At 37.3% G+C, this 21881-nt stretch overlaps 1 protein-coding gene across 1 annotated transcript in view; it reads right to left on the bottom strand.

Annotated features, from left to right (window-relative positions):
• mgl (low-density lipoprotein receptor-related protein megalin) overlaps nt 1-21881 on the bottom strand; it is a 1043262-nt gene that overhangs the window by 399556 nt on the left and 621825 nt on the right. The window contains exons 45-47 of the mRNA XM_090381453.1: nt 18158-18325; nt 10961-11082; nt 564-674 (exon numbers count right to left, since the gene is read on the bottom strand). Of these exons, the coding sequence (XP_090237579.1) occupies nt 564-674; nt 10961-11082; nt 18158-18325 (401 nt within the window). The remainder of the gene's footprint in view (nt 1-563; nt 675-10960; nt 11083-18157; nt 18326-21881) is intronic.

Genomic DNA, 21881 nt, shown 5'->3' with positions numbered 1-21881 from the left:
TATTTAGAAATCATGATTATGAATACCTCAAAGAAAGCAAATAAACCAAATATAATAAGAGCACAACCCAATGTAAGAATAGCAGTTCCATATATATATATATATGGATCATACATAACATTTGCTGGTGTGAATGTCAATGAAACAGGATATTTTATTCAGTGTAAGTTTTAATTTTGTAGTAATGACATTCCAAAAAATTTTCACTCTCACTTAAATTAAAAGCAACTGTAGTTAATGAGTACATTTGAATTTACCATTTATGAACCTGAAAAAAAAAAACACTTCTTATATATTCTGCTCTGATATGGGGATATGTCTCATGTTATAAAAATGAAGGTAATGAAAAGCACAAAATATTTATACACAATGCACAATACAACCAATTCAAGGATTGATTAGATCAACATCAGCTAAAAAATAATCAAGTGGAATTCATTTCCTTAATATTAATTTATTGTGTCATTATATCCATATGGGCCTTATGTGTCACCCTAAATAGTGAGCAATGCTAAAGAAAAAAAAACCTAATTAATTAAATAATGTGAATAAATTAATCTTACATTCTTGTCTGTTTGGTGCATACACATGAATGTCACGTGGGGATTCTTCAAGCCGCTTTACCATTTCAACCATTCCAGCTCCTGTATGCTTTTCAGCTCGGTACACTCCTCCTGCCATACATATATCAGCAACAATATATTTTGAAATATATGAATTTTATATGTTAATGTCATAACAAAAACAATTAAAATTTTCAAAAAAAATGTTTAATTTACTAAAACATTTATTAATTTATTTCATATCTATAAATCAAAGGGGGGAAAAAAAGGCATAGTCTTTCAAAGCAGACAAAGTGTAAGGGAACTACCAACAGAAATACAAAATTTATTTAATCTGCAATGAGAAAATATTTATTTTGTGCTTAGAGTAGAGAAACAGAACTAAGGATGATACTGTATAAAAATTGAGTTTAGGCTATATCGTACAGCTGCTGAAAAATCAAGCTCTTGAAAATCGATGTTTTCAGATTTTTTTTATATATACAAAATATAATTTATATACTACATAATGTCCTAATCATGTACTTAGCTTACTTTTGAATTAAGCTAAGGATTTAATAAGTTACAACTTAATGTTCATAGAGCTTTTGTCATCGATAATTTTGGCGTGAACATCATAATCTCATAATTATAAATTTTAATATAATACATTATAGTAGTTAACCATAGTGGTTTAAACTATTTATGTAGGTTAGCTTATTTTTGCTTTTAGATAAGTATCAAGAAAGTCAGTAGTGTTATTTAAAAATGTAATAGCTGTTATGCGACCTGGGAACAGTATACCGTTATTATACTCTTATCTCTTAGTTTGTGTGGTTATTTAAATTAAGCTTAGACTAAAATCATGCCTTAAACAAGAACATGAAAGCAAAAATTTCAAGTAGTGCAAATACATTGGTTCAGGAGAGAACTCAATGGCAGTTCTCTTAGTATATCGGTGCTATATAGATCTGCTAATGCTGCTTTATGCTTACTGTAGTGAGAATGATATGGCCAAAGGGGGATGGATAGAGTCACATCAGATTCAAGAGTCTGATGTGCTTCTATGAGGGCTTCAGGAACAGGGTTGATACTCTCAAAGGAGTTAAAAAACAAGACCAATCAACCACTCTGCCACCCAGCACAAGCTGGAGACTACACTCATGCATTACATGACACAATTACACTCTCAACAAGAGAAAGTACAGCTTCCACAGGAAGTAGCTATTGTCAGTGAATACTGTCAGGGGAAATGAAAAATATATTTTGCAAAAAGGACAGGTGAAATACAACTAGGGGCAAAAGTTGATGATGCAAGAGTATTAGATATTATCTTTTAAGGGCACAAAAAGGGATACTGTTGTACACATAACAGTGGGAATGCTTTGGCTTGGGAAAGAACTGTTGACAAGTTCCTTTGCAAATCATAGCTACACTTGTGCTAATTATTGTGACCTTTTTGGTGGAGTTACTCACAGCAGGACATGATACAGCTGAGGGCAATTTCTTTGTGTGCTTTTGTTGTAGAGAGTATGAGGATCTCTGGTGCCAAGTCAGCATTCTGATGGACTTATATGAGGGATTGAGAAACACAGCATGATATCTTTCTGGGCTTTCAATGTGGAGGGTGTGAGGACCTTAGATGCCAAGTCAGTGTTCTGATGGGGTTATATAAGGGCATGAGGAACAGGATGGATGCTCTCAAAGAAATTAAAAATAAGGACAATTGCAGAACTCAGCTGGTCAGCACAATGCTGGTGACAATACTAAGGTAATACAAGGCACAATGAGATCTTCCCTGGCAGAGTTGTGCATGACAGGAGTTAGTTGTCATTGACTCAACTGTAAGGGAAACATGAAATATGTATTGTAAAAAGGATATGTGGAAGAGGACCAGGGTATGCCTGCCTGGGCCAGATGATGATGTTATAGAGCAGCCATCATCTTTTAAGAGAGCTAAAGGTGGTGATATTGTACATATTGGTATGATATTAAGAGTAGGAGATTTCAAGATTTATTCAACAAGTAAAGGGCATCAACATGACAGGAGGGAGTGTACGATGAGAGAACTCTGTCAATCAATTTGAATATGGAGAGACTGTATAGGGCTCATGGAGTTTTTGTCAGGAGACAGTGTTTTTACAGGGATGTTATGTTAGTTATTTGGTTTTTAGGAGCATTAGCAACTAAGGCCATATTGCTCCAGGATATGCGGTGGTCATTCCCTGACCTTTCCACATCCTCCGTATTTGGTGGTGACAGGCTCGAACCCCGGTCTAATCAAGAAGCGTGTGCTACACATTGCTGCTCCTTCCCACCTGGCTACGGAGGCACGATTTTTACAGGATGAAATACACTTAAATAGAAGAGGTACAAGAATATTTGCTGTTGCTATCCAGGCAGTGGTAAGTGGGTTGGAAAATTAATAACTTGTGGGAAGATTAAGCATCAATTCAAGATTCTGATGTGTTTCTATGAGGGCTTGAGGAACAAGGTTGATATACAGATTAACTAGAGCCACAGGCAGAGATGTAAGTGATTCTTGCACCTTCTACTAAAAAATGCAGCAGCCTGGAAAGTAAGGTGTTGGAGATTTCAAGTCCTGCTGTAGGTCATTACAGAACAAGCGAATACGTGGGCTGTGTTAGAGTAACTAAGAGTAAAACAGATGCATGTATATTTGCATTCTGAGAGAGTTATATAAGGTATTGAGGAACAAAGAATGATGTCTTTCTGTTCATCTATCTTTCTGGACTACTGTGAGGAGAATAGTAAAAAATTTGATGAATTTGATGTAGTGTGGTAAAGTCATCAAATACAGACATTGTAAGGATATCAGAGACATGGTGTCACTCAGACATAAAGGATGCAAATTTTGAATACGGGGAGTATAATGTGTACAGAAAGGATATTTTATTTTATTATTATTTTTATTTATTTACATAAATACAAAAATACATAAACAGAAACACTCTTTATTTACACTCATTTGAACCTGTGTAAAAAATTCCAGCAGAAAATGGAGCCTCTCTTACAAAATTGTAAAATGCAACAAAACTCTCAAAGACTGAAAAGTAAAAGAAATGCATATATGCACACTCAATGACATTTATGTATGTGTGTATGTAAGTATGTGGCCTGTTTGTTGAGGCTCCAGGACCTGGGTCCAACTCTGTCTTGACTACAGAATTTGTGTAAACAGGGCCTGAAATGTGAGCAGCCAACACCTGAGCAACTGCTGCCTGGTGCCCGTGCCAAGGCACACGGAGCCGGGCATAATCTACTATCTGCACCTCAGTAGTCCATTAATATCCCGCATTCACTGGAGGTAGTGCAATATCAGTGGATGCCAGCAATCCTGTACTCAGGATGCCCAGTCCTGAGTACCAGCAGAAAGAAAAAAATAAAAAATAAAATAATAATAATAATAATAATAAATAAGTAAAAATAAATAAATTAATTAATTAAATAAATTAATAACAATAAATAAATAAGATAATAATAATAAAAAAAACAACACCAGTGATTGATATCTCTGAACAACCTCAGAGATCAAAAGAATTCAAGTCCAGGATGACTGGTAGGTGACACAGGGAACAGCTCAGCAAGAGCTTGTTGAATTATCCAGTGTGGTGAAGCATATGCATTCTTTTGCCAAAGAATAGATTATGCATTCTTTGCCAAAGAAATCACTGGTGAAGATTTGAAGGGCTTGAAAGTTAGTCTCATTTTCAATTAAGGCTTTCAGATTGACTTCTGAGATGTTCTGAACCTTATTTTTAAGTGTTGTCCATTGTTCTTTGTAGTTGGGGCAGGACAATAAGATGTGGTTCCAGGATTCCTCTTCCCCACAGGAGCAATGAGGATTTGTCGCCAGTCCGAATTGGAACAGTTTCGCTTTAAGAGTACCATGTCCTGTTAGGATGTAGGACATGCTCATAGATGGACAGAACCAATTACAATGTGGCTTATTCATGGAAAAGGTGACATCTGGGATAAAACGTCTGGTGACTTCTCCAGTGGTACTTTCATCCCATCTAACCTGCCAAAGGGAGAGGAGTTTATTCCATAGGTTTATTTTTTCCTGTTTGATATTTCTAGCAGGATTGCAATCTATTCCAAGGAGTGAGGTTGGTAGGCCTTTTTTGAGTTTGTAGATACAGCCTCTATAAGCTATATATAGGTCCAGGGGAAGGGCCCCTGATAGAATGTGCATTGTATTAGTTGAGGTTGCATTAGTGCAGTGCATTAGTTGAGGTTATTCTTGGTACTCTGTGTGTGTGTGTGTGTTGCAAGCAGCATGGTTCTTTGCATGGAAAGGAGTTTGGCCCAGATTTTACTGTTAGTGACCCTAGGGAACCAGACCCCAGCAGCATAAGAGGCAATTGGCAAGAACGCAGCTTTATAGTAGAGAGATAGGGTTCTTTTGGTGAGTCCCCATCTGAACGGGAGATCCTGATGATGGCTGTAGTGAAGGCTTTGGTTTTGTTTGCTAAACATGTGGCTGGAAACTGAGCCTATCGTCCAATATGATGCCAAGGTGTTTAGTTTGTGCCACATATGGAATTTGCTTCCCGTGAACAAGAACTTTAGGGGGTCTGCGGTAATCCAACCTGTTTTTGAAGATCATTAGCTTTGTTTTTGTGTTTGATATTTTTAATTTATTTGTGAGGGTACAGCTTACCAGGTCATCCAGGACAATTTTTGCTTGGTCCTCAAGGGTTCTCCTGGATCTTCCTGCAATGCAAATAACCAAGTTGTCTGCATAGGCGAAATTTACATGGTTGTCAAAGCTCCTGGTGAGCCACTGGTCAAGTACGAAGTTCCAAAGGAGTGGTCCTAGCCCTGACTCCTGTAGGCAACCTCTGTTTAAAAATTTTGAATATGACAGGTGTTGGGCAGTGACCTGAATTGATCTGTTACTGAAGTAGGATCTTATGACTTTGTAAAGATATTGATTGCAGTTTGCCAGTCTAAGGGACCTGAAGGAATTCGCTCACCAAAGGGTATCAAAGGCACCCTCAAAATCCACAAAGATGGCCATCTCATAGACTGCTGTGGAATGTGTACAGTGTTTCACAAGGGCTGCAATAGCATCTTCCGTGGAGGATCCTTTCTTGAAGCCATACTGCAAGTTGGATGAAAGGTTTTGTGAGTTTAGGATAGTTTGGATTCTGGGACCAATCATTCTTTCAAACAGCATTCCCAGGTTGGCTAACAGAGAGAGAGAGAGATTGGGCGGTATGCTCTTGGGTTGGTATTAGGTTTTCCCTGAAACCCAAGTATATGATATCAAAATTATTTTTTGCATCCAGTTCCTTTGTGAACACAATGTATCAATCAAATTTGTCAGACAAGATTTCCCTTTAAGCTAGGCAGTCAATGTGTTAAGGGAGGCAGCTAAAGAGGCAAGCAAAATCTTAGCCATAAATATGAGAGCATCTTTGGATGCAGGGGAGGTTCCTGTGGACTAGAGATGTTTGAATCTATATCCAATCCACAAAGGGAGACATGAGTAATTACAGACCTCTTAGCCTAACTTCTGTTCAAGGGAAAATAATGGAGTCTGGCTAAAAATGCAATGCAGGCTCATCTAGACAGGAATGCAGTTATACTGTAGCAGCATGGAATTTGTTAAGGAGTGATCTTGTCTGATCAGTTTTATTGGATACTGTGACTCAGTAACAAAGGAACTGGATACAAAAAATAATTTTGACATCATATATGCAGAATTCAGAAATGTTTCTGATACTGTTGCACATAAAATACTGTACAAACTGAAGCAGTGTGGTATTAAGAGTAGATTACTGTTATGGATAAAGGGATGGTTGTTGGAGACAACAGAGAGTGGGTATCGATGGACACTGCTCTTTGGGGACTAATATTATTAGTGGAGTTCTTGCCGGGTTCGGTGCCGGTCCCACTGCTGTCTTCTATATTTATTAATGATATTGATGAAGGCAGGGGATAAATGCAAATTGAAAGGAATGGTTGCAGAAAAAATCTGCTTAAAGCTATAACTGTTGTCAAAGGTAAAGTGGAGGGACTTTGCTTTTATCAAAGGTAAAGGGGAGAGAGATTTTGTTTCCTTAAAGGTAACTATAATAGCCTCAGACAGTTTTTGAATTGTATTTAGTGGGACCAACTATTAACATTATCAACAGCAAATTCTAAATAGTGAAACATTCAGGGAAGTAATCTTAAAAGCTACTAAGCTTTTCATTCCAACTATGAGATATTTTTCAAGGTTTAGACCTAAATGGAAGTCATATGAACTAATAAGAATAGTGGTAGAGAAGAAAAAAAGCATGGGAGGATTATAAATTACCAGGGGGACACAGAAACCAGCAAGTACAAACTACTCCACAATGAAATCTCTAAGGAGATTACGAAGGCTAAAGCAATTATCAGAAATTTTAGCTAAGAAGGCAAAGAAAATTAGCAAAGAATTATTTGCTTATGTTAACGCTAGAAGGAAAGAAATGGACCACATTGGCCCACTAGATATGAATGATATAACTATTAATGATGGTCCTGTTAAGGTTGCTGACACGCTAAATAAATAATTTGCATTCTAGATTCACTTTCAAAGAAGTTTTTATGAATGAGAATAGTAGAAGAACACCAAGTAATAACTAGTAGCTAAATGATTTTCTGAGAACTGACAAGAAAGTGGAAGAGAAATTAAGTGATGCTAAAGGTAAATAAGGCACCGGTCTAATAGGATCTATTCAATTATATTAAGAGAAGCAGCAAAACAGGAAAGAAAACCTTTAGCTATAATTATGAGAGCTTCCCTATAGATTAGAGATTGGAAAAATTGGAGGGGCAGAGAGAGAGAGAGAGAGAGAGAGAGAGAGAGAGAGAGAGAGAGAGAGAGAGAGAGAGAGAGAGAGAGAGTAATTACAGCATGGACCTTGACTTCAGCTGGTTTTGATTTTAACTGATTAAAGAAGTAACATAGGACCATCTGGATAGGAATGCAGTCATGTGCAAATCACAGCATGGATTTGTTAAGCATGACTGAGTTAAGTCTAAATCTTGTCCAACCAATCTTCTCAATGAAACTGGATACAAAAAATAATTTTGACTTATATACTTAAATTTCAAAAAAAAATTTTGATACTCTTCTGCATGAAAGACTACTGTACAAAATTGGATTAGCCTAGCATATAGGATTCTAGTATGAAAATACAGGGAGTGGTTATCAGTAGGCACTGCTCTTCTTGGATTAATGTTATTGGTGGAGTCCCCCAAGGTTCAGTGCTGTGTCCATTGTTGCTTTTCTAAATAATTTTGACTTTATATACTTAAATTTCAAAAAAAAAATTTGATACTCTTCTGCATTAAAGACTACTGTACAAAATTGGATCAGTCTAGCATTAGGGGCAGGCTACAAAGAAAGTGATGATCTTGATATAGGATTCTAATATGAAAATACAGGGAGTGGTTATCAGTAGGCACTGCTCTTCTTGGATTAATGTTATTGGTGGAGTCCCCCAAGGTTCAGTGCTGTGTCCATTGTTGCTTTTCTCAATATTTTTTTATGATACCAATGAAGGTATATCAAGCTTAATGTCTAAGAAAATCAGATATAAAAATTGGCAGGGTGGTTAATTACAGTAATCACTGTATGCTACTGCAACAAGATCTGGAAAAATTAGGCAGAATGGGCTGAGAAGTGAAATTTAACAATGGCAATTTTCAGGTATTGTATATGGGAATCAGTAATTCCCAAATAACATATCAACTGTGTCACACCACACTCAGGATAGTAAAAAAAAAGTAAAAATACCAAGTGGTAATTGTGCAGTCACACATGATGTTCACTGAGCAATGAAGATGGGCAGGCTGTATGGCTTATGATGTTTTGTGAATGATGTACAGGAAATCTGCCATCAGGGAAGCCCTTAGCTAAAAATGCAAATAAAAGTAGCAAAGACTTTTTTTTACTTATGTTAAAATTAGAAGGAAAGGAATGAATCATTTTGACTCACTGTATATGAATGATATAACTCTTAATGATCATGCTCAGGTTGCTGACAACTGAATAGACATTCTGCATTTACATTCACACATGAAAAATTTTTTTTTGGAGTGGGGATGCCAGAGTACATCAACTTCTTTGAGGAATTTAAGTAATTCTGTGAAAACTGAAAGGAATATGGGAAGGAAATAGTTGAAACTAAAAGTAAATAAGGTGCTTTTTATAAGTATAATTGAATAGATTTATATTTACAAATACAAAAGTAGCAAAAGAGGTAATCAACTTTTAGCCATAATTACGAGAGCATCCTTGGATTCAGGGAAAAATTCCAACAGGGTAGAGATGTGAAAATAGTTCTCCAATTCAGCAGACCTGTAAGCATGACTTCTATTCCAGATAATGTAATGTAATGCAGTCAATGGTTAAAAAAGTAATGCTGACCATCTAGATAGGAATAGAAGTCATACTGCAACCACAGTATGGATCGTTAAAGGGTGATTGTGTCCAGTCAATTGGACTGGCAACAGATACTCAAACTGAGAAAAGCTTTTGATACTGTTCCACATGAAAGAAGGTCTACAAATTAGAGTAGCATGCCATTAAAGGCAAATTACTGTTATGGATAAAGGGATGTTCAGTGGCAGAAGACAACAGTGGGTATGAATGAACAGTGCTCTTCTTGGTCTAATGTTATTAGTTTCCCTCAGGGTTCAAGTACTGGGCCCATTGTTGTTTTAAATATTTATTAATGATATTGATGAAAGTATATTAGGCTTAATGTCTAAGTTTGCAGATGATACAAAGGTCTGCAGGATGCTGCAACAAGATCTGAAAAAATTAAGCAGATGGGCTGAGTAATGGCAATTAAAATTTAACATTGACAAATACACGTTACTGAATATAGGTAACACTAATCCCAGAATAGTGTAACAACTGCATGGCACTACATAGTTGGTATTTTATTCTAGGATTACATACCAACCGTGTGGTATGTAATAGAGAATGAAAAAGATCTAAGGGTAATTTCTCTGAACTGTGCAGATTGCCTTGGTGTCTTTTTAATGATATACAGGAATTTTGCTTGCAGGGATAATTATTTTGCTATATAAGGAAATGGTTAGTTGACATCTTTATTACTGGTTTGGAAGCCTCAATTTAAGAAGCACGTGAAGTTCTGGAATTGATGCACAGAAGAGCAACAGGATTAGGGAGAGGAACAAAAGTGGACTCTTAACAAGGGAGACTTCAGTTTTGTAAATTGCTGCATCTGAAAATTAATCATCTGCAAGGACACCTGAATAAGGTGTTGAAGGCTTTTAATGATTCGACGAAGCTCTCAGATAACACACATAATGGGGCATAAATTTAAACAGAGGAAGGAAATTTGCAGGACAGATGTGCAGAAATTTGCTTTCAGCCAGAGAGTAACTGATTGTTGGAACAAACATCCATCTGATATTGTGGAAAGTCTGAATTAATTTAAGGAAGCATTAGACAAGTTATTAGAGGGGATAGGCAGGTGATGTGGGAAGTGTTTTTTTTTTTTAAATCTAATTCTGTATAAGCTTGCTCTCGTGCATTAGTTACTAATGCCTAATACTAATCGCTTACTAATGTCAAAATAATTTTCCCTTCTTTCTTTGGACATTTTTGAGCTTTTAAAAAACAGTTGCTCCAGGCATAATCTTAATTTCATAAACTTAGAAAACTTAAAATGATAAAATAGCAAATGCTAATTTGGTCTTTTCAATATTATGAAAAGTAGCACTTTGCTGTATTGTTTTGCAGTTTTTTGGAAATCAGTATTTATATCGCCTATTTAAGGTCTTAAATGGGAACTTAATGTTCCCAATAAAAGAAACTTCACTTTACCACAAGTTGCTAGGCATTGCCAAAATTTTAATGTTCCATTCATTCATTCACTCATTTCATCTGTCATGACATGCTCAGGCTGCAGTGAGGGATCATAATGGTGACTGCTTGTCAACTACCACTTATGGACTGTTTCTGGAAATAATATCCTTCAGTCAGACATAAGTTTGAAAAATAACCTTCTTGAACTTGTAAAGCTATTCCTTTCCTTACGACTATACATCCACCATCAAATATTTAAATTATTTCAATTAGAAACACAGTAGCAGTAAGGCTGATTTACTGATGTTTAATAAATTAAGTAACGGGACTGCTAACAGGTCAAACTTCATATCTAATGTAAATTTTAAAGTCCATAAAAAAAGTTTAAGGAAATCTGTGGTCTTGCCTTCTTACAAACAAACTATAGCTATTATAATTATTTATCAGCCAATTAGGCTGATTTTTTATATGCATTTCTATGGATTAATATGTAAAATTAAAACACCATAATAAGATTCTATAATAAAATACTCATATAGACTTTTCAATAAAAAAGAATAAAGCTTATTGAACTCACTTAACTGAAGATCAGTCCAAAAGATGTAATCTCCTTGTACTGTTATAGCAAATGGATATATTGTAGCAGATACAAGTACTTCACGATTTTTACCGTCCAAATCAGCTCTTTCTATTTTCTCCCTGAAAAGAAACTTGAAATATCAGTCACTTCTTTGCAATTAAAAAAAAAAAAAAAAAATTCTACTTTCTATGAACAGTGTAAATCAAAAGTCGCTACACACCAATAAAGGTACCCATGAACTTTGATTCACTCTGTACTACTCCTCATATCTTATTATAAAGAAATGCTATTGAAAATGACCTACATGACTTTTGAAAGGCGTGACAATCTTCACAACTTCCCTTAACTGCAGTCATTCTACTGTTTTCTGAAATGGAAAAATTTTGGACATGATGGTAATTGATTGGTAATTGGTCCTTGAGGTTATCACAGACATTTTCTGAGATATGTCAGTCAAGCTGTACTTGCTACCTGGGAGTCTAAAATGCTGATGGAACTGATATTCGGGTGATATTAAAGCCAAGTGGGCCCAATTTCAGGGAAGTCCGGATGGTCTGTGACAGCCAAATCCTCTGCTTGCACCTTCATGATGGTGGGACTGTAGTAACCCTGGGTATAACCTCCATCCACATGCACACTGTGGGCGACCACCCAGGTGTGAACCAATGTAAGCAGGAGACAAGTTGTGGCACCCACACCACATGGAGGAATGCCGCCCCTCTGTGTTACCAGGCAATACTAGGTGGTAGATGACTCTCATCAACTAGTGGAATACCACCACTTTGCTTATTGGAGGCCTGAAGTGGTGGTTGTTGTTGTTGTTGTTTGGTTTTTAGGAGCATTAGCAACTAAGGCCATATTGCTCCGGGAATATGCAGTGGTCATTCAGTGACCTTTCCGCATCCTCTGTATTTGGTGGTGACGGGCTAGAACCCCCGTCTAATCAAGAAGCGTGTGCTACGTACTGCTGCTCCTTCCCACCTGGCTATGGAGGTGCCTCTTGAAGTGGTGGAACCCATGTTTAGTCTCCAGAGCTAAGTATCAGTCAACTCTTCCCCATCTCTTTCATCATGCAATATGACTGATGATGTTTGAAGTTATGATCAACATCACGGTGAGATCAAATCTTCCTTACATTTCGAGGGTACAGCTCTAAAACAATATTCACAGGCCGGCCGCTAGTTAGAACACCAGACCAAACCTATTGGTAATTCTTTGGGAGGCTTCAAGATCAGCTAGTGTATAACCTTGCTACCTCTACTCTGCCAGACAGCGACTGGAGGGAGTCCGAGTAGTGTGTATTGTCGAGGCCATGTTATGTCAAGGATCTGGGAATATTCTTACCATCTGTACGCCATATCCAAAAATTTCATTAATTCATACAGCATGTCACCCCCCCCCGCACTTTTTCTTACTATTGAATACACCATGAATTGTCAAACTAATAGAGTAAGCTTATCTGCGAAAGGATCTAAACCTCCCAAACACTTCCTAGTTCATTTCACAAATATACGTGGTCTTAGATCTAATCTCAACAATGTCCATTTCCACTTGCGGTCTGCCAAGTCCCATATACTTTTTCTGACAGAATCTCAGTTATCAGTTGATTCAACTACTGCTCATCTCAGTTGCCCAAATTATTTGCTGTATGATTCCTTTTGGCTCAAAGATGGTACTTGTGCATATGTGTGTTCTGATATTCCCTGTCAGAGACTTGGTAATTTGGAATCTCCTCTTTTTGATCTCCTCTGGCTTAAAATCTCTTTACCTCATTGTGTCAAATTCATCTGTTGTTTCTACTGTTTTCCCAACTCCAGTAATCACTTGGAGCTCTTTGACTTCCTCTCTTTGCAACTTGACTTTCTCCAGTCCAACTTTCCTAACAGTGAGGTCATTTTCATTGGTGATTTTAATGCTTACAACTACAGCTGGCTTCCATTTTCTAGTCATACCAACCCAACTGGTCGAGATGCTGAGGCTTTTCCAATTACTAATGAACTTGCACAGATTGTTCATTTACTTACAAGAATACAGGCGCCAACATGCTTGATCTTTTTCTCACAAACAACCCTTCTAAGTACAAGGTCGAAATAAGTGGTTCTCCTCCTTTATCTAAACCTTTGTTTTCCAATAAATGTGCTAAGGCTGTTCAAGAGAAGAACGTTTAATATCGTAATTGGCTTGTTTCCAATTCTTCAGTTTCATTTCCTGCCTACACCAAAGCTCGCAACAATTGTAAAGCAGGTATTAATCAGTCCAAACTAGATTTTAAACAAGCTAAGAGTAGAAAACATGCTTCTTGCCCTAATGGTAGCCGAGCATTCTGGTCTCTTGCCAAAGCTACTGGCCGCAACTTTTGCCTATCTCTGCTCCCACCTCTGTCAAAACCAGATGGTTCTGTAGTCAATTCAGCCAAGGATAAAGCTGACCTGCTAGCATCCCATCTTCCTTCCAACCCCTTTGTTTTAATGATCTTGGTAAAACACCTCCCACCATTCCCAACACGCTCCATTCAATGCCTCCTGTGGTCTTCCGTCAAAAGAATGTCAGAATGATCTTGACAAATCTTGATGCTAAGAAAGGTCTAGTTCCTGATGGTATTTTTCCACTTGTTCTCAAAACCTCCTGAACTTACTCCTGTTCTTTACCAACTTTTTTTACTTTCTTATTCCAAAGATGTTTTTCCTTCTGCTTGGAAATTTGCTCATATCCAACCAGTTCCTAAAAAGGATGACAAATCCCTCTCATCCAATTATCATCCCATTGCAATTACTTCTACTCTATCTAAAGTAATGGAGAAATCAATTAACTGCCAACTCTTAAACTACCTAGAAACCTTCCGTCTGAAATGATCGCCAGTATGGATTCCGTCAGTGTTGATTCACTGGAGTTATTCTGGCTTATGTTACTCATTTATGGACAAATTCAATGGAAAAGTTCGGTGAAACACAAGCAGTTGCTCTTGACATCTCAAAGGCTTTTGATCGTGTTTGGCACAAAGGTCTCCTAAACACGCTTCCATCTTATGGTTTGCCAACTGTATTTTGTAATTGGTTATCCAGTTTTCTCTCTGATCGCTCACTGAGGGTAATGGTAGATGGCTCTCTGTCTTCTAACTTTTTCACTAATGCTGGTGTCCCCCAAGGTTCAGTTCCTTCCGCCACACTTTTCCTCTTGTATATTAATGACCTTCTTCCATTGACTGGAAATCCTATCCATAGTTTTGCCGATGATAGCATATTGCATTCCAATTTCCATTTTGAGAAACCTCACCCTGCTCAATCAGCTTCAACTTCTCGAATATCGGCTACCAATTCGTTAAATGCCGATCTCCAGGTAATTTTCCAGTGGGGCAAAGACAACTTAGTTGATTTCAATCCTTCTAAAACTCAGTCTTGTCTTACATCTCGCAAAAAGGATTCTTCTACTCATATGCTTATCTTTGGTTACACTACAAAATCTAGGCAAAATGATATATCTCTTTTGGGGATTACCCTGACTTCTAATCTCTCTTGGCACAAGCACATTACAAATATTGCTTCCTGTGCATCTAAAAAACTTGGTTTTCTCTTTCACTCTCGGCATTACTTTTCTTCTAAACAGCTGTTCACTCTGTGCAAATCGCAAATCCGCCCTACCATGGAATGCTGTTCTCACATCTGGATCGGTGCCCCCAAAACCTCTCTCAGACTTCTAGATTCCTTCAGAAGAGGGTAGTTAGGTTAATTAATGACTCCTCTCTAACAGAGTCTCTCCACTCGCTGTCTCATAGACGTACTGTTTCTGCTGCATGCCTTTTCTACAGATACTTCCATGGGTACTGTTCCTCTGAATTGGCTTCTATAATTCCCGCTCTCTCTTTCAAAGCACTCCAAACATGTGCCGCCACTAGCCAACATCCATTTACTGTCCAACTTCAAACACACAAAACCAACTTTTCATCTTCCTCGTTTATTCATTCAACTGCTGTTTTCTGGAACAGCCTTCCTTCATACGTATTTCCCTGAAATTACAGTCTACAGAAGGTCAAGTCCAATATCAACAAATATCTTTCATCTTTTCAACCTCCAACCCAAGCACGGTACTAAGTAATATAGGTTGTAATATCTCTCGTGTTTGGGGTTTTCACAAAAAAATAAAAAAATAAAAAAATCTCAAAATGGGAAAGATTTTATTTTCAAGATTGCCACTAAATGATTTCTATTAACAACTTAAAAATTATTTTGTTGCTTGAGTATTTTTAAGTGAAAAAAAAAAAAAAAGGATTTTACAGTGAATATACAGAAGAAATACTACAATACTCTATGGAAAATGTTTTCACCCTGAAATCCAATAATTAGTTGCTACACTGCAATGCGGTGTAGCAAGGAACCTAGTTACCAATTTTTGTTTTTAACAATTGCCACAATTGTGAAAAAAAAAAACAATGTTGGAAGGTCACAATTGCCATCCATCTACATCCATTTGGAAAAGAGCTTTTTTTTAATATTTATCCAATTTACTCTATTTTAAGTGTCTGTTACATATTCCAATCCCCCCCCCCCAAAACTCAGGATTTTCTTCCCACAAAACAGGTAAATTGAGTATTATTTACATCCAACATAATACACTACTATAAGTGGTCTTAGTTGCCTTTATGCAACTAAGACCACATATAAGTTTCCTTTATGCAAAATTAACCAATATCAATCTGTGACCAGTAATGTTAGTTCATTAACATGTTAAATATTTATTTAATTAAATTCCAAACGTTGTAAGTGGTACATCTACATTGAAACATAAGTGGCAACATTAAATTTGAACTACAATGTTTTTTTTCATTAGGAATAGTAAAATATTTTGTTATTTTTTACTTTTTAAAATAAATTTTTTTTTTTTTTTTTTACTCAATAATTTTGATGGAATGCCCTTTTTTTGACTGTGTGTGTTTGTGCATGCACATGCTGTTATTCTGCTGTTAACTGGTCTCAGATACTGTCCATGTATTTACATATATACACCAATGAGCCAAAATATTATGATCAGCGAGTCGTTATGCAAATCGAAGAAACTGCAGGTGAACTATGGAGTGTGCATGGGTCGGGACATGGTATAAAAAACATCTGATACTGAGCTTCGTTAATCAGTGTTATTCTTGTTCTTCAGATGAGGAAGGCAGTGGACTTAAGCGAGTTTGACAAAGGCCAAATTGTAATGGCCATATGACTAGGTCAGATCATATCCAAAATGGCACGGCTGGTGGGGTGCTCACGGTCAGCCATGGTTAGTACCTATCGAAAGTGGTCTGAGGCGGGAAAACCCATGAACCGTCAGCGAAGTGTTGGATCACTACAGTTCATCAGTGCTCGAGGTGAGCGAAGGCTCTCCCAGATGGTATGCGGCAACAGAAGGACAACTGTGGCACAAATAGCTGGTAATTGGAATGCTGGTGATGGGAGTAGTGTGTCAACACACATCAAACCCTGCTGAAAATGGGGCTGCGTAGTTTCAAGCTGCTCCAAGCAAATATTTATGCTAAACACGGTTCACCGGCGACAGCACCTACAATTGGCATGCGAGCATCGAAACTGAACCCTGAGTTATTGGAAGAAGGTCATCTGGTCCGATGAATCATGTTTCCCATTGTACCATGTGGACGGCTGGGTACGTGCGCATTGTTTACCTGGGGAAGTGGTGGCCCTGGATGCACCGTGGGACGAAAACAAGCTGGTGGCGGCAGTGTCATGCTTTGGGCGATGTTCTTCTTGGATATCCTGGGTCCAGTCATCCATGTGCCGGGCACTCTGACGTCTACCACCTACCTAAACATCATTGCTGACCAGGTACACCCTTTCGTGGCAATGGTCTTCCCTTCTGGCAGTGCCGTCTTTCAGCAGGATAGTGCGGCATGCCACACTGCCCAGATTGTTCATGACTGGTTTGCGGAACATCAGGAAGACTTCCAGGTATTGCCCTGGCCTCCAAATTCTCCATACATTAATTCCATCGAGCATCTGTGGTTTGTGTTGGACAGCAACTCTAATCTGCAGCATCTCAACCACAGACCTTACAAGAGTTAAAGGATCTGCTGGTTACGCGTTGGTACCAGATACCACAAGACACATTTAGAAATCTTGTAGTGTCCATGCCTCGCCGGGTACAGGCTGTTTTGGCTGCATGTGGAGAACCAACATCATATTAGGTATGTGGTCATAATGTTTTGGCTCATCGATGTATATCACAGGATCTGTATAAAATGAAAACAAAAACAAGTTAGTTAATGTATGCAAAACACTACATTTCAGGTGCTTCAGCAAATATTAATAATTCATGATTTATAACAAAAAATGATAAAAAGAACCAAGAAATTTTCATTTATGTACATTGCCATACAGCAATGTATAATTATTATAATTATTATATAATTTATTATAATTATTATATTATAATAAAATATAATATCCAGTGCTATATCTATAAAATGCAGTATATAGACAACATATGATATGTATGAAAAAATTAAATAATATTTATCGGCTTTCTATTGGTACAATTTTGATAAAATTTGGGAATGCTTGACAATTTGTCTACCAGATCGAAATATAAAATTTCATTGAGATCCTTTCACTGTGAGCTGAGTTATTACATGGAAATGGACAAAGAATTTTATGAAATTTGGGGTGGCAATAAAATATTTCTGTAAAGTCTAAATATAAAATTTCATGATAATTCAAATTTAATGGGAGTCGAGTTACTACATGCAGATAGATGGATGGACAGACAGAGAAATAATAATAATCGTCAGATTTCTGTGTTCCAATTTTAATGAAATTTAGTATGGTTCTACAAATCTTTTTAACAGGTTCAAGAATAAAATTTTTCGTGAAAATCTATCCACTGTGATTGGGAGTTGAGTTTTTATGTGTAAACTGATGCATGTAATAACATGATGGACAGACAAAGAAATAATTGCCAGATTTCTATTGGTTCAATTTTAATGAAATTTGGAATGGCTTGACAAATCTTTCAAAAAGGCTCATATAAAAAATTGCAAGAATATCGATCCACTGAGAGTTGAGTTGTTATATACGGATGGATGAGCAGATGAATGAACATGGTGAAGGCAATAGACATTATACAAATCATACAAATATACACATTATACAAATATGCTAACATGCCTAAAAAAATTATATAACAGAATAAATAAAATACCTCAAAGCATCTGTCCAGTAGAGTTTCTGATCATCATAGTCAAGTGCTAATCCACTAGGCTGAGTAAGGTTATCTTCCACTATTGCCGTTCTTTTATTACCTGCCATTGTAGATTTAAAAATTTTTCCTGTATTTCCAAAGCGTCCCCAGTCTGTGTAATACATAAAGCTGAAAAAATTAAGAAGCATTTCTTTAACATTGACATCTAAATAATTTATTTTGGAAAATAATTATAAAACTGGTATACATTTAACAAACAAAACTTTGCTCTTTTTAATGAAAACAGGTAAACAGTGCAATTTTTAGGTGCTGATTCCATATCTCTAATTGATTTTGCTCTATCACATAAATTTTTTGCACAATATGAAAAATAAAAAAGTACTAATTTCAGAAAACATGCAGAATGTTTCAAATTGCATGAAAAAAATGCAGGAGCATATTGTGCAGCAAAATATAAGAAAAAAGTTCGGAGATCTTATACATTAATCATGAATTATAAAACTTAAAAAGAAATTAAAAATCTCCCACAAACCAATACACTGTGATTAGAACCACTAGATGGCATCAATCACACTATTGATTTGGGATTTGCTTAAAGATGAAACTACCATTAAGGGTAAAGGGAAGAGTTTTCACTTTGTAAAGGTGACTACAGCAGGACCAACTGATGATGTTACCATCAGCAATTCTAAATGGGAAGAACTCCAGAAAATAAACATAGAAACTACTAGGCTTTTCAAACCAACTAAGAAATACTCATCAAGGTTATCTTCCATCTTGGAAGATAACCTTGGAAAAAGCCTAAATAGTAATAGTATTCACCATATAGTGCAAGAAAGCCACAGGCATTTGCGAATAGTTAAGAAAACACAAATTATATGCTTTCCTCCTCACACAGGCAACTATCCAGTTCACCTTTGAATTTATTCAAACTGTCAGCCTCAACTACCTGCGAGGGCAACTTTTTCCACAAATTAAAGACTCGCTGGCTAAAAGAAAGCTTCCTACAAACTAATGTAAACCTCAAACCCTGAAATCTGAATTTATGACTCCTAGTTCTGGAATTCTTTATAACAGCAAGAATTCCACCTTCATTCACTTTTCTAATCTCTCTCTCTCTCTCTCTTAGGCTTGTAAACCTCTGAGAGAGAGAGAGAGAGAGAGAGAGAGAGAGAGAGAGAGAGAGAGAGAGAGAGAGAGAGAGAGAGATCAGGTCACCTCTGAGATGCTTGGTTGCCAAGCTCTGCAACCCACCACATAATCAGTCTTCCCTCATATGGTTATCCTTCTGCTGATCTCACCATTAGAGCTGCCCATCTTTGAACCTTTTCAAGAAGCTCAATGTCTTTTTTCAGATGAGGTCTTCATACTTGAACACAGTATTCCAAATGTGGTCTTACAATTGCCTTATACAGCAGGATTATGACCTTCCAATCTCTACAGGATAGCGATCGATATATCATTGTTAGTTAGTTAGTTAGTTATTTGGCTTTTAGGAGCATTAGCAACTAAGGCCATATTGCTCCAGGATATGCGGTGGTCATTCCCTGACCTTTCCGCATCCTCCGTATTTAGTGGTGACAGGCTCGAATCCCGGTCTAATCAAGAAGTGTGTGCTATGCAGTGCTCCTCCTTCCCACCTGGCTACGGAGGCACCTGATATATCATTGATAGGACACCACGGGCTATCCTGACTACCTGTTTACACTGTTCAGAAAACTTCATATCTGCCTGTATTGTAACTCCCAGATTCTTTTTCTTTTCCCCTGATTTTATTTTAATTCAACCCCACCAAGTGTATAAATTATTTGTGGTTTGCTATTCCCCAAGTGTAAGACCTCGCATTTAGCAGCAATAAAACATAACTGCCACTTCTCTGACCATATCTGAAGTCTATTCAAGTAATCCTGAAAGAGTGCTGCTTGGTACAAATCATTAGCAAATTTGCCAATCTTCACACCTGAAAATTTTTACATCATCCTTTCTATCCTTTTGTTGATTTCATTTATGAAAATGAGAAAGAACAGTTGTCCAAGAACCAATCCTTAAGGGAACTAATCTGAAGAATATCCATTAATCAAAACCCTCTGCCTTCTACTGTGCTGCCACCTAGCAATCCATCTTAAATCATATCAGTAATCCCAACCCGTTCAAGCTCATACAGTAACCTCTACTGAGGGACCAATTCACACTTTACTAAAATGCAAATAAACTATGTCAAAATGTTTGCTAAATCCAACTCATGAGTAATTATGTTAAATAGCCTTATACGTTAGTTAAGCATGATAAAAAAAAAAAAAAGGTAAACTTCAGACATTATCAATCCACTGCAGGATGAAAGCCAGCTTAACAATTCATGTTGAGGGAATGGACCGTAATCTGCACGCTGATCCACCACAGGTTGGTAGACCAACCGTACTTAGCAGTCGGGGGCTTGAATCTGGTCTAGTCAAAGAGCATGTGCTACTGCACTCCTGCTCCTGACCACTCAGTTACGTAGGCCTAGAATTAAGCATGACCTACCTTTAACAAAACCATGTTGTGTGTCCTTCAGAATGGCATATCAATGTAAATGTCCCTGGATTGCACTCTTAATCATTACCTATAAGATTTTTTTCTACCTTTTAAGTCAGAGTAACTGTTCTGTAATTACCAACTTCACTCTTAGAAATGCCTTTATGTATTGTTGATACATTGGGGCTTAGAGGGGAACAGGTATCCTGTGTGATATCAGACACTCAGCCTAAAACACTGATGGATCCAATATCTCTCTATTACAGAAGATTTAGGAGAAGTCCGGTTGGCCTGCCTCCCTAAAATCCACTTATGCACACCTTCTCAGTGGTAAGCCCTGTTACGTCACTTAGGTGGCAACGAATGTGTAGAGTGGTTCTCTTCAAGTTGCCTGGTCAGCGTGAAGAGGAAAAGACCAAACCCTCCAGCAATGAGAGCACAACAATACAAATGGCCCTCAGTCCCCAGCAGCATTCACTCTCCCTCTTACGGCAGTGAGAGGATCAGAGTGGAAGCAGAGGGTGCTAAGAATCTCTGGGTATGACCAGGCTGCCATGCACGGAAACTGAACTTGGCCTGTTATAACGTACGATCACTCATCAGTGAAGACAGGATATTAGAGCTGGAAAAGGAATTAGAAAATGTGAATTGGAATATCATCGGTTTGGCTGAAACAAGAAGAAGAAATGAATCACTTATAAGTTTATCAAGTGGAAATCTGCTGTACACCAATGGAAACAGTGAAAGGAGTGAAGGTGGAGTTGGGTTTCTGGTCCATAAAGATTTTAAAAACAACATTTTGGAATTCAAAAGCAGATCACCAAGGGTGTCAAGACTAATACTCAAGATTTCTATGAGATACAAGCTAAAGGTTATAATGATTTATGCACCAACATCGAGCCATGATGATGAAGAGGTTGAAGAAATGTACACTGAAATTGAGAGTCTTCTAGATGAGCAGAAAACCCACTACACTATTATTATGGGGGACTTCAATGCTAAGGTTGGAAAAAGACAAAACAGCGCAGAAAGCGGAACTATAGGAATTTTGGAATTGGTGAAAGAAATAAAAGAGGTGAAAGACTTGTGGAATTTACAGAATCTCAAGGACTGTCAGTAATGAACACTTTTTTCAAGAAAAGGGTGAACAGAAAGTGGACATGGAAGAGTCCAAACAACTAATGAAATCGACTTCATCCTCACTAACAGA

The sequence above is a fragment of the Mastigoproctus giganteus genome, chromosome 9 (genome assembly GCF_048544385.1).
Source record: "Mastigoproctus giganteus isolate SK-2022 chromosome 9, ASM4854438v1, whole genome shotgun sequence".
In the NCBI taxonomy this organism is placed as follows: Eukaryota; Metazoa; Arthropoda; class Arachnida; order Uropygi; family Thelyphonidae; genus Mastigoproctus; species Mastigoproctus giganteus.
The sequence above is the reverse complement of the archived record's forward strand: the minus strand, read 5'-3'. Positions and strand labels throughout refer to the sequence as shown.